This window comes from Idiotropiscis lumnitzeri, chromosome 1 (assembly GCF_059441095.1).
Source record: "Idiotropiscis lumnitzeri isolate Australia: NSW breed Sydney's pygmy pipehorse chromosome 1, RoL_Ilum_1.0, whole genome shotgun sequence".
NCBI classification, from domain to species: domain Eukaryota; kingdom Metazoa; phylum Chordata; class Actinopteri; order Syngnathiformes; family Syngnathidae; genus Idiotropiscis; species Idiotropiscis lumnitzeri.
The window spans coordinates 11,663,045-11,677,231 of NC_142391.1; the positions used below are offsets into that span (position 1 = coordinate 11,663,045).

A 14,187-nucleotide genomic window follows, 5' to 3' on the forward strand; every position below is an offset into this window, starting at 1 on the left:
ACTAATTTTAGAGCACTTTAATTTAAAGAGGATGATAGAGTCCAGCGTGGCGACCGTAACAATGAGGTCATCATATTCCACTTTATTTACTGTATGTTGAGTGTACATTTCGATATGTTTTTCACTGTCTTACTAACAGCATCAAGGATGGGGACGAAAAAAACAAAAAAAAAAACAGCTAACATTTCCATGCATGAGTGTTGTAAACAGGAATCGAACAAATTGTCTGTAAACTAAACTGCATTAGCGCAGTAGAACATACACATTGGATTTGGATTCTTGTAATAAAGCATGCCGCTGGCGTAAAGAACAAACACAACATGACGTTTCACGTGACAACGATGCATTGCAAAAAGTTACAAGACTGCAATCTGAACAAACTTAACGTTTACGCCCTGAGTTACTTGTCTATATATCCACGCGGATGCTGATCTACATGTGCACCATGAATTTCATCAAGTTTCTTCTTTTGTGCTGTAGCAACCGGCCCAACAAGGCCAACTTACCGTACAATCTAATAACAGCAATAATTTACTCACCATATTAAAGTAGGTCCATCCATAAAAACATCCACGTGTCAGTTTAAGCAAAGGTTGCTATAATTAAACTCATCCTTTGGCCAGTGAGGATTTGGTAACTGTTTGTTTTCATCCTGGACTGGAAGTCGGTGTCTAATGCCAGGAACTCGCCTGCGTGCTTACCATTCACGGGATGTCTCTTGTTGATGGCGCTGGTGGAAGCAAGGGTGGGTTCATGTGAATAGCTGGCATACTAAATGCCGGCGGGGCATCTGTTGAAAGCTATCCGCCTGTGAAATCTTTCCATAGCATCAGCAGCGCGGAGAGAATGAGGGAGGGAAACTGCTGGCGTGGAGAGCGAGCGCAGGCTGGAAAAGGCCATCTGATATTAGGCCGCGCGACCAAATCCCAACCTGCGTCAAAGCTGGGAATTCCGTGCCTGGCACGCGATATGGCATGTCTGCGGCAGTATGACGGATAAATTCATCGGAGCCTGGCACAGACGCCGCCGTTGTTCTTTCCCAGATTACTCGAGTGTGCCAGGGCGAGTGCGTGTGTCGTTACATGCAGAGACACCTGTCGGGCCAGCACAGCGGCAGGACGCGCCTCTGGTCACCGTGGGGTCATCTGGGCTCCTGGGCTTGCAGCAGCTTGCGGTACACAGAAAGTCCTGCATGGAAAAGCAACACAAATTTGATTGGACTTTTCCCTTGGAATTCCTTCAGAAATTGCGTAAGGGAGGATGTAACAAAGCCGAAATTGCAAATAAGTGACAGAATGTCACGGCAATTTAAAAAATAAAATAAAATTGCAACCATAATTCTGAAGGGCATAATTCTTATTTGTTGCGTTAAATTGGATTGAACTATTCCCAATAATCTGTCTTCATTTTACAGTTTTGTCTTAGTGCTCCCATGTCAAGATAATCGGACCAGTGCCTTTAAAATCAAGTTCCAGCGCATGTCGATGTAATTTAAGATATATTTGCAAATATATTACATTACTGTATCGCAACGATATCAGCAGCAAGCCAAGTTCCAATTGCAAAACACGCCTGTAACATTCTGTACACATTTAATAATCAGCACCTCGCTTGGCGGTGAATATATCGGGGCTGGGAATGAATAGTGGCGATGACGTCACAGCAAGTGCTTGGAAGCGGTGCCACGATCCTTCATTTTGTGACCTGACCTTTGTCAGTCAACCGTTTTGGGTTATGATTATTGCGTTGACAAACATTTTGCAGATGACACCTAATAATCTTAAACTACAATTAATCATTAAGTTAGTAACTAGCCTGTAGCAATGGGGAGGGGTGTGCTCCTGACAGATACTTTATTTATTTTTTTCATATAAAATGTGTCAAACATGGACGGGGGCCCCCTACACAGAGGACTTCCAGAATGTGTTCTCAACCCCCCCCCCAGAATGATGCACATGATCCTGCATACCGTGAAGCGGTAATGTAGTCAAATGTTATTTAAGACATTGCCTGTAGACGGGGAATGAGGAGGGCAGCCTGGAATTTGAGGCTCCGTGAAATACTACATATCACCTCGGGCCCAGAAATTGAGTTACAAGCAAGCTTTACATACGCTGTCACTCAAGCAAAAATAAATTTCAAAAAGGGAGCAATTCTAGTAAGTGATGTCCATGCAGGGAGTTGCCATTTTTTTAAACAAAAAACGGCAAAACGGCAAACCCAACTACAGCTCCTGATGATGTTCACGCGAAGCCACGCCCCTTAAAGGCACAAATGCAACACACAAAAACTAAAGTAAAGCCAGTTTTTGTTCACATTACACCCGTATTGTAAGATTTTATACCCTACAAGGCTATTTTTCTTTAGCAATAAATTGGTTTACAAGTTCAATCACAAAACTAATTTAAAGTCCAGGTAAATCTTTACTATTTTGTAAGGCAACGTTGCCGGTGGAGTTCGTAAAGCTTTCACGCCGATGACCTGAAGGTAGCCTAGCGAGGGAGGGCGATGCCTCCACTAGATGTACTCGGCGCTCGGCGCCTCATCCTATCGCCTGGCGCGCCGCCTGATGTCCGGTATAAAAGGCATTCCGAGTACAGTTTGAGCTGCCGTGTGCATTTGTGCTCCCAAACAGTATTCCCTTTCATTCCCTCTCAGCGCAGTCTGTTTATTTTGGTGCTCGACTACGCCGAGAGGCCTGACTGAGATGGAAAACTGACTTCCAGGCCGATGACATGACAGCTGGAAGCAGCTTCCTGTAAGCTCAGCGAAAGAGAGATAAAGGAAAAGCATTGGCCTTCCCGTCCCGTGCACCGCCTCCAATAACACTTCAACAAGTTGGGAGCAACACAGTTCGTCTTTGCAGGCCGCCATGAGTCCTACAGCCAAGGTTTGCGAGTTTCATAATTCAGACCGGCCCACTCGAGTTTGAAACGTTTTAATGATGATATACAAGTTCACACCATTGCCTTCAACGGCATTTATTTTGAATTGAATAAAAACTCCAATTTACTATTGAATGTGCTTACCATATTATGATCCGTGTTTATTTAAAGAACACTGAGACCATAAATGCCGATATAAATTGGGCAAAAAGTGCAAAGACATCGGACAAGACATTTTGCACTAACAAGGCAGATTTATCGAATGTGGTTCAGCCAGCAAGATTAAGGCCAAAGAAATGTTGTGATATCGTTACAGTGGTTGTAAAGTGACTTTCTGACACCGTCAGTCACAAAATTAGGTAGCCAGTGATATATATTGTAATGGCCAGTGAGGGAAAAAAACGGGAATATATTTGTATAATAAGGTGACAGTTATTTCTAAGTGTTGTCGACGGATATTTGCTGATTTAAAAATCAAGCCGTGGGCCGGAAGGAATTAATGCGCAGGCTTTGAAAAACTAATGGGCTATGAAACCAGAGTCCAAAACAGCGTATATTGCAACCCAACCCAGTGGGAATAAAACACAACACTCCGATTACTCACTCCGGGAATGCCTACAGCAGACTGCGTCAAGGCAGCAATCACCTTAAGGCTAATATCCACCGGGGTGTATGGTTTCAATTCAATACAGTACACATTTTAGTGTTCCTATAAGTTATAAAATAGTTGTTACATTTGGCACTTATCCAATGAGTTTCCAGAGGCGAGTGGCACGATACCTCAAGGTAGATACAAACTTGTATTCTTTGTTAACATACTCAGAGAAATTGGCACATGTGAAGTGAACCCTCATTAATGGTATGGGAAACAATCAAGACCTACCTATAATAGGTGATAATGCATTATATACAGAGGCCATAAAAAAAATAAAATAAATAAAGTAACACACATTTTAACACAATATAATTACAGTGTTGTATCTTTAACCATACCAAAAATGGAAAAAAATATGTCATATTAATAATAATGACCTTACTATAGTATCTGTCAGTTACTGCACTTGAAGAGAGAGGTGTGAGTGATGCAAGCTATGAGAGAGTGTTTGTGCGTGAGCTGTGGCCGACAGCAGCTCACCGTGTGATATAATGTTTTACTCCCGGCGTTCAAACAAAAGATTGACCGGGGATCTTCTTTCCCAAATGTTGAGGGCATTACAGTATAAGTACACTGTAAAAATCCATTTAAAATATATTTATAAATAAATAAATACAAATAAAAGCGATATATAGAGAAGGGATTTCTGCAATAAAAAGAGACAATGGATGGATGGATAGACCGTCACATGCAATAAATCTACAACACAGCAGAAGTGTGGTCGGTAAACTATAATACGGTGACCACGAAGAAACATTGGACCTGGACCACAATGCTTGCCGAGCCATTAATGAGAATTCACACAACCATGTAAATTTCTGAAAACGTGCCTGTGTGCCTCTTTCATCCCACGTATCTTTCCACGGTGGAGTTAATCGACTGCATAGAAGAATTGCCAGCGGCCTTGAGTTTTGGACATGATCGCATCATCATGAATATCCAGAGCCACTTTTAAGTAATAGCTTTACACTCTCATACAGAAGTGCTTTTAAGCAGAAACGGCCCATCTGCCAAAGTTGCAACACGTCTGCTTTAATGTCAAAGCCAAAAGGTAAGAGGAGATGCATTGAGTTTTGTGGAATGCACAAGTTAGCGTTACCTAACAGCGTAAGCTTCTGATAACCAGCACCAACTTGATTGCTGAGGTGGTGTGGGGGAATTGTGTTTTTTGATGTGCATGTGCCACACAGACACGGTTTCGTGGATAAAGGTAAAGTGAATACTTCTATTGTCTTAATTACCAGTAGCACTTGTCGAGTAGTTGTACATGACAAAAAATTGGTGGATTGCAACAGGAAAGGCATCGGGCATAAAAACTGTGTCAAACAAATCACAGTCGTGCATCTGGATAGAAGCCACTCTGGTCCAACAGCAAGAACGCTAGACAGTCAAAGCGCATTATGTTATTTTTCCATTACATTTTTGTGTCAAAGAGAATATTCCATCCAGCCATCCGTTATCTATACCGCTTCTCCTCACTAGGGTCGCAGGGGGTGCTGGAGCCCATCCCAGCTACCTTTGGGCAGTAGGCAGGGGACACCCTGAACGGATTGCCAGCCCATCGCAGGGCACACAGAGACGAACAACCATCCACACTCACACTCATAACTAGGGGCAATTTAGAGTGTCCAATCAACCTGCCATGCATGTTTTTTGGAATGTGGGAGGAAACCGGAGTACCCGGAGGAAACCCACGCAGGCACGGGGAGAACATGCAAACTCCACACAGGATGGCCGGAGCCGGGATTGAAGCCACGCCCGATGGTGTCTCTCACTGTGAGGCCATCGTGCTAACCAGTCGGCCACGTGCCGCCACTTAAAGAGAATATTGTAATTTTTATTTTATTTTTTTTCACAGTAGGCTTAGCAAGGCTAAGTTCTTTACCGATTAAGATAAATTGCCTGTGCAGCGTTTGTGTGGGACGTATATCGCGACACCGTCATAGAAGAAGAAGAAAAAGATCTGACGGTCCTAAAATAGTAGTGACTGTAATTTTGCAATGTTGGAAGCGTTGTTGAAATAACGATGACGGACCGACAGACTAAAAATTACAGTTTTTGTTCGGCTAAACTCAGCATGAGACTCAGTTTTGATTTTAATTTTTTTGTGCTTTTTATTGTCATTATTCATTTGTTTGTTGTTGTATAACCTTTGCACCATTTACAGCACTTTGTATACAGCGATGGTTGTCGCAAAGTAATCTATAAATAGTTGAGTTGAGTACTTCAGGTCAAAATGGCTTCCATTCACTGCTTTCAGTCAGTCCTTCAGTAGCGTGCACCTGAATGAGGCGATGGCAGCCGGCAACACGCTTCATCTGCCTGATTCTGATAAAGAGTCCTCGCCCTGACACGATCCGACACTCACTCATTTCCTCCTCAGACTGAAGGCAATAAATCTTCTCAGTCAGCGGCTGCAGGGGCTTGAGAAGTTGGAGATGCGGGCCAAGAGAAGGCCTGTACAACACATGCGACTCATATTCCCCCCGGGTTTGTACGCTTTGATCGAACCTCGACCCAAAAAAAAAAAAAAAAAGGCCCGTCGTTGCTTTCATGTCACAAAAATTGACAAGAGTAACACACAGGAGAGGCGGGTAAAAGAAAGCGCACAAAAGCAGGGTTGTCTGAGCAAAGAGAGGAAGAGATTAGGAGAGTTTAGAGAGAGAGCGATAAAGGGAAAGTGTGATTAATGGCGACTGACAGCTGATCACAGAGAATGCTCTCCATTTGCGGTCGCTGTCACAGTCGATCAGCGCGGCGCAGTCATCTCACTGCAAAGGTAAACTGGGCAGGCACAGAGCTCCGCAAAAGCTGCGGCCCTTCTAATAACACCGGGTTAACTCCCTCCTCCGAAACGCCACACTGGATCGCTATTTCACTCCACTTTCATCGTCAATGCATGGACAGACATGACCTGGACAATAATTCTCACAATTCCTCCGAGGCACAGCTTCTTGCTTAGAAAAAGGAAGGAAGCGGCCCTTCAGCCATTTGGGTTTATTCCTATTTCTTCAGTAACACCTCATTTGAATGTTTATTGGTACTTTTTTTTTTACAGCATATAAAAAAATTTTTGGGATTAAAAGTGGTGAAGAAGTTGATCAAGCGACGCCCAAAATCCAATCAAAATCTGATACAAATCCAAACAGACACGTTTATTTTCCCTAAATTTGAGTCACCATGGAATATTCCCTCACCCCCGCACCAGAATGCAAATGGTAGAATCCTGTGTTGTCTTACAATAATATGTTTTATCATTTGCCTTCCTTGAGCCAGAACGAACCAAAATATGTATTCTCTCAAATACTCTTCTTTACATGCATCCGCCGTCTGTGGAGACCCGAGGGCATTCCACACCCTCGAAGGACCTGTCGCCCATGTTCTTGAGCTGAGTCCTGGGATTTTTGGCAATATTGCGGATTTGACTGAAATATAACTGATATGATAGTCAAAGATAAATTGGGCGTCAACCCTGACGTGAAAATGTGTCACAGTATGGGAAAGGGAAAGGTAGTGGTCGAGAACGGAGACAGAGGAAATGAAGGAACGATGAAGCTGGTGAGAGGTGCTGATGTGATAGCTTCCGTTTTCGACCTGTGCAAAAAGAAAAAAACAAAAAACAAAACATCCATGGCTTTATCTCCTCCAGGCAGGAGTTCAGTTGAGTGACGGGGAAGGGGGGAGGCTAGGCGGGGGTGACCCCGAGGTAGAGTGTGTCATCAACATCGCAATGCGATTGTATTCCATGCCGACTGACAACACGACTGAGGGGAAGCACGTAGATGTTAAAGAAGGCTGGATCGAGCAAAGAGCCCTGCGGGATCCCACAAATAACAGTGTAGAGGTGAGATTTAGCAAACCCTAGGGCTCCAAACTTGGTTTCTGAGAGTGTCTGCGTGTGTTCGCAGCACGACCTCCCTCCCTTTGATTCCCGAAAGCAGCCTGTGTTCTAAACTAATCAGCAGCCCGTGATTGAACTGTTTCCATCTGTACCGCCGATGGACTGGGCTCCAGCACATCTTTTTTGAGACTCTCTGAATGACACATCAGAACAACGCTCTGAGTTTCCGACCCATCAGAGTAAAGTTATGCGCGGTCGGAGCGTATTTCCCAACACAACCACGATTAGGGAACGAGGGGTGCGAGTCGGAGCGCCACTGTTCTTGGGTTTTGGTTTTGTGAATATAAATTACTCAGGAGTGACTGTTTGTTTTCTTCATCATGAATTATGATCCACTTTGGACTTATAATGCGGAGTGATTTATAGTCCGAAGCAAATCTCAATTTCATTCATCCAGCCATCCATTATCTAAGCCGCTTCTCCTCACAAGGGTCGCGGGGGGTGCTGGAGCCTATCCCAGCTATCTTCAGGCAGTAGGCGGGGGACACCCTGAACGGGTTGCCAGCCAATCGCACGGCACATATAGACGAACAACCATCCGCGCTCATATTCGCACCAAGGAGCAATTCATAGTGTCCGATCAACCTGCCATGCATGTTTTCGGAATGTGGGAGGAGACCGGCGTACCCGGAGGAAACCCACGCAGGCACGGGGAGAACATGCAAACCACAACCGGACTCGAACACTGCACCTCTGCACTGCGAGGCCATCGTGCTAAACAGTAGTCCACCGCGCTGTGAATTGCATTCAGAAATACTGAAATGAAAATGAATCTTTTTTACCAAATGTGTTGGGCCGTTGCACATGTAAAATAAAAAGAATAAAAAAAAAAAGAAGTCCCGGTCAAAGTCTGTAAGTAGGCTTATAAGCAAAGCATCTCTTCCATCCCCCGGTGTCCTACATGATGGAAAAAATGCATTGTGAAATGCAAAAGCTGCTCCCAACGGATCCAGTTACAGTAATTGATGAGTTTATAAGATGGTTTTTTTTTCAACCTAGGCAAGCGTTCAATACTTTTCATAGGAGAATAAAAAGCAATGTTCTGGTCACAAACATACACGCACAGTCATACAAACAAGCACACACACTCATTTTTATTTTTGCGGGAGATGCACAGCTAACGTATTTTTTCAGAGAGCTCAGTTTGGACGAACGCGGGTTGATCTCTGCTTGGGCTTGACTGTGACACTCAAATGAAGTGATGAATGGTATGACTTGCTAATGCTAATGCTGCGATGGAAAAAGGCCCGTGATCAGACAAACAGATGTGCGGTGCATCGGTGAAAACTGCTTAATATCACCGGTGCTTCAATAACCTCAACACTTCGCCGGGCCGCCGGCTCGAGATGGAAAGAGCGGCTCGGATCCCGAAAGATGACGGGACACACGTGAGTGCAGAAACCCACAAGTGCAGCACATTAGCCGCAATAAACCCAGAGCTGGATTTTTGATTCTCTCGGTGCAAGTGAACAAGATTTTGGCAAACGGAGAGTAAGTGGAACTGGGGAGAATTGTCCAACAGATGGGAATGTCCTCTCTGTTTCAAGATGCCATCATTGTTCAGCCTCGTTTATTCATCGTTCAGCGATGACATCACCTCTGCTCGGTTATTCTAATCGATCTAACTGCCTTTACACAGCACCGGGAGAGGAACACAGAGGTAAAAATATCCCGTGGTGCTTATCGGTCCTGCATGTCCTGGCTCTGATCGTTCACACCGGCACCAGAACTTTCAATGCACGCTCAGAACCGCACCCACCTGTCTTAGCACAGATGGCCTCGTAGACCAAATGCTGCCCGCTCGTCACGCTTCCGAAGGCCGACATCTGAGTGGACGTCTGCCTATATGGAGAGCACACACACGAGATAATAAAGATTTGAGTGACGAGCCGAATACTTCAATGTCGATGACTGTTGCTTTCTGAACATTTGTGACTCTTTGAATGATGTCTGGTGAGTCAGCGACTGTAAAGTAGTTCTATTTGCACAGCCAGCATACAAATTCCATTCCTGATGACAACGTATATGAAGTGATGTGTTTGTGTTACACCATGTAGAGTTGCACGGACTTCATTCGTCAAGCGTGTGGTTTGCCCCACAGTGGTCACAGCTCAGTATTATTGCCACACAATATAAGGACATGTGATTCAAGAGCTCTATCAAAAATGAATTGCCAGTTTTGAATAACGCGATCAATGAGGTATTAATTAACAATGTGTTTTTAATGCGGTTGGTGTGGAAAATGGATAGATTGATGGATAGTTTGCAGTGGTGTGGGACTGTACTGCATCAGAATGAGATATGCATGGACTATTTTGGTCATTTGTGATTGATATGTCATTTGATTTTTTTTTACTTAATAGTACACACCATCAGTTTCTTCCATGATTGGATAGGATGGGAAGATATTTTCCAAAATAACACCAAAAAGCTGACTTTCTGATGTTAAATATGATTAGGCACATGTCAGAAACATCTGGGCACGGTGGCCCCAAAGTGGCAAATACGCACACGGGCGTCTGTATGACAGTGTGAATAGTGAATATGCAGGCTTTTACACGCTACATTTCTATCAAAGTGTTTGACCAAGATGCCTGCAGATTGCAGACATGACATTACATTTTCCCCTCACAAAATCAAACAGCAGTAAATCATGGTAAATGCCGGTGAGGCGTGGAGCAGGAGCAGGCATGTCTGTAACTGTATACATTCAGTGTGTTAAGTATTTTTTGTTTGGGGTGGAGGGAGGACAATAAATAAAGCTTAGTTGGTATTAACCTCTCACCCGATAGCGGCTGGCTGCCAGAAGAGCATTAACCAGGTAATGAGGGTACACACTGCCTCCTTGTAAGGGGCTGCACAGTTGTTCTTTCATACCATTACACAACCACAAATAGAATTGGCCCACTTTAAGCGTGGCATACTTTGACAGGAAGCAACTCCTTCACCTCAGGGTTTTCACATCACTTTCTTTGTCAACAGTCGCTCATTTCTGTCACTTTGAGAGCCTGGCGGCCATGTGGCTCAACTTCAGTGTGACCATGTGTACACTTTGTTGCGCACACAGGTAACTTGCCTGTTGTGATGTTATTCGGACTGACCAAAAGGGGATTGAGTTTAAGCATAAACACGCTTTTGGCAGCACGAGCGTGTATATAGTATCCTGTGCAAATAACTACCGTTGGGCTTGATTAATAGGGAGTGAAAGCGGCAGCGAGGCTGACATTAATGGCACTCCTGTAATTGTCACCCTATTAGTAATGCCACACGACAGCCAGCGGTTTCCGTAGCTACAGCTGGGACTCGCCAAAGCTTGCAAACAAAATACCAAACAGGCACATTTATTTGTGTTACAAATTGCGGCTTTCAAAGGCTTCACTGAAGTCATCCCGCCGTTAAGACCTCGCAGCGCCTCGGGTTGGCAGCTGCGGTATGTTGATAGGACAGAGAACGTTGCTCAACCCATGTGATACCACGTTTGCCACTCATGCGAGTGCCACATGTTGGCTGAGGCAGAAAGTCGGCAGTGCAAAAGTCAGGCAACTTCTTCATTCGAGTATCAGTGTTCGGGCTGCACGTTGTGGAGATGGCTTTTTGATTGTTAATTGCAACGATATATCCTTTGGTCATGTGGTGGTCAATGTTGCTGCCTTGGGTTTGGCTCCCTGCCCTTGGATATCTACAGCGCGGATAAATGGGCGTATTGCATCAGCAAGGGCATCCGGCGTAAAAATTGAGCCTTACAAATCATGGGAGTTACAAACATGACTCACCGGGTCGATCCTTGAGAAGTCGAAGGAGCAGATGAGTTGCGACATCTTATATGACGTAATGGAATAATGTTAGATTTGTCAGCAGCCGGCAGAGAGGGCAATTAATTCTAGCCTATCTAGTTTCCTGCATAAATGGGCTGTGTTAAATGAGTACGTAAACAGGAAAAGAGTTTGGTGCAGAATCATTTGGAATTAAAACCAGTAGAAGTGAAGGGAGTTGATTTTTCTCAGCTGCTTGATAGTTTGTGTAAACATTTCGCATTAATAGTCGTTCTTTTTCTTTAGGCACCCAACCACTTTCTATATTACTTATCCTGTTCCGTGTCAAACACTCGTACATTGTTATTAGAATGCCGTTCTTAGGACTTGCTCTACATTTATACTGCCTCTCTCGGTAAATGACTCGACCTTTGTGAAACAATCCTACAACTGAAGCATTCCTCTGATAAACAGATGAAATGAGCCAGTGTCACACTGATCAGTGGCACGTTTGTACTGTATGGCGCGGTGCGCAGTTCAACAGCCGGTGAGAGGAAGGTGGATAACCTTGAACTGTATGAATAAACCAAGCACAGTGATTCAATTGTAAGTCAGACAGGCTTAGGCATACACTGGGATGAATATCAGATAACAGGAGGATAGGGTTGCCCCGAAAATGAGCGCTAGAAGGGAAGCAACTTATTATCCCAGCGTTCTCTGCAAACAATCATCTCCATTCCCTTGGACAGAGTTGAATTTTCTGTCACTCGTTTCCATTCTCTTTCTTCTTTCATTTCATTGTTTCCATCAGTGCTTTTTTTTGGTCCTGAAGCTTCCGTTTTTCCCACACTCTCCCCTGTCACACTGGTCGACCACAAAAATGCAGGACGGAGGAGAGTGTTGGGGGAGGGGGGGGGGGTCGGCTTTGGGGAGGGGAAGGTTGCTCTGGAATTCCACATGCAGTGGGTAAACACGGCAACTGCCAGGAAGAGACACACACACACACACACACACACACGCAAGGAGCAAACACGGCACCTAACCGGCTGCACTACAACTCCTGGGCTGCACCTCTGTCCGTTTAACTATTAGCTTGCCGGCCCTCAGATAGGTTTGTGCCGCTCGACTAAGGTGAATGAATGAAAAACGTCAGCAAACAAGAGCAGTTCCGGAGCTGTGTCCACAATATTAACGCTCTCCCGTCAGACTTTCAGCAAGCCTTCTAACGTCTACGCTATATGTAAACATGGCAAAATATATTGTACAGTGAGCACAGCTGGAACCTCTCGGACAGATTTGGTGAGTGGGTTCAAGCCCTCGCACCTGCAGAAAGCATTAAAATAATAGCCGGCTCTGATCACAGGGGTTAGTCTTTCTTGTGTAATTTGGCCAAATTCTGTAGTAATAAAGTCATAAAGTGAGTGAGGGGGAACTCGCCGTTAAGCACCGTTTCACTCTTTTCCTTTAATTTTCCCTTCAGTGCTCTTCAGCTTATCTCCAAACCAAACAGGATTTAAACGGCACTCCGAGCCCGGGTCCTTCCACTGAACCACGTTGTGTTTATGGTTCAGGCAGAAATTGGGCCTGTGTGGAAGTTGTTTACTGAAGAGGCAGATCCACCTTGCAGCCAAAAGACGTGGAGCACGGCACACATGTTGGCGCTCTCATTAGAATTAGCCTTGTCCTCTTGAACTCCACGCCAGAAGCAACATTAAGACTCGGTAGTAGTAGCGCTTACTTGATGAGACGTGCTGATGCTGGTTTCCTGATCGGGCCCTCTCGGGCCTCGCTGGGTGGCTTTGGGGAGAGCACGGGACTATCACGGGTCCCGATGTGACTGTGATGGGGTGGTCCAGGAAAACTGGAAGACTTGGTGGGAAACTTAGCGTGGGGAGCGCTTGTTTCGTCTGAATGTTGATCCTATGGGAGAAGAATTTTGTATACCGATTATACTGCAGAGGAAGGAGGTATCGTAGCTAACGATACAATTAAACCCTTTCGTTAAATGAATAAGCCTTAAAAGCTTTTCTATACTTTGCTTTGTGTGGCAGTCGGCAACTTTTGCATAAAGTGCATTACATATTTAAGATGCTGCGGTGTAAAAGTACCAGAAATAATTTTATAAAATTTCACAAGTCACATAAATGTTTTTTTTCATTTTATCAGACTTCTCTTTGTTCATATACAAAGACAGAGATCCCGGGCAATAGCTGAAAGCCAAATTCAGATTTACTCACAGCTATTTCCAACAAAGTGTCAAGCCCTGCGTATGGAGTGTCAAACCGCTGCAAGGAAAAACTACACGAGTCAACCAAAGAGGAACTACAGGGTGGAGTGATTTATTTGATTTGATTTTTTTAGCAAGCTCATTATAATGAATGATGCCACTGATGTTACAGTTCAAAATGACATGAACGAGAACAAGATTACCTTTTTTTATTGCAACTGGCTACACTAAAAAGCAATTCCTCGAATCATTTGTTTGCTTAAAAGGAGAACTTCAAAGGCTTGGGTGGAAGAGGGAAAAAAGTTATTTCTCCATAATATTTTAGGGCTGGACTTCAATCCATCCTTACAGTGCTGATAAAAGTGTTGCATAAATTCCTGCCCAATCTCATGTCTGCTCTATTTTCGCCACAGCTTCATATGGTTATCTAAGACGCTGATGGTCTTCCAGCTTCACAGCACTGTAAAACGTTCAAAGGGCCGCAAATGGGATTGAGAATATCTGATGTAATTTCTGTGCTGATAAATGAGAATCTGAGTTTCCAGGTTGCATGGCCTGTGGCTGCATTTCAGTTTGAGCAAGGCCAGGGAGGGCACCTTTGTTTGTCTGCCAGGTGGCCTCGGGCCAAGCCCACGGAGGAGCCGCACAGTCTGCACCCAATAAGTGAAACGTGCAGTAGAAAGTCGGAACAGCCCCCTTGACTATTTCTCCCTCCCGGAAACCATACAAATATGGACACTCACGCTTCCAAAGGGAGATCCAGGAAG

The 14,187-nt window shown here is 44.5% G+C and overlaps 1 protein-coding gene across 5 annotated transcripts in view; it reads right to left on the bottom strand.

Annotated features, from left to right (window-relative positions):
• Positions 1-47: 47 nt before the first annotated feature.
• Positions 48-14,187, bottom strand: part of ttll5 (tubulin tyrosine ligase-like family, member 5) — a 49,527-nt gene continuing 35,387 nt past the window's right edge. For 3 of the 5 annotated variants that reach the window (XM_088316575.1, XM_088316557.1, XM_088316584.1), the window contains 3 exons: positions 12,932-13,113; positions 9,201-9,283; positions 48-1,188 (listed from right to left, as the gene is read on the bottom strand). In XM_088316575.1, coding sequence (XP_088172701.1) covers positions 1,142-1,188; positions 9,201-9,283; positions 12,932-13,113 — 312 coding nt within the window. In that variant the 3' untranslated portion in view covers positions 48-1,141. The remainder of the gene's footprint in view (positions 1,189-9,200; positions 9,284-12,931; positions 13,114-14,187) is intronic. The other 2 variants (XM_088316593.1, XM_088316565.1) reach the window with 2 other exon arrangements.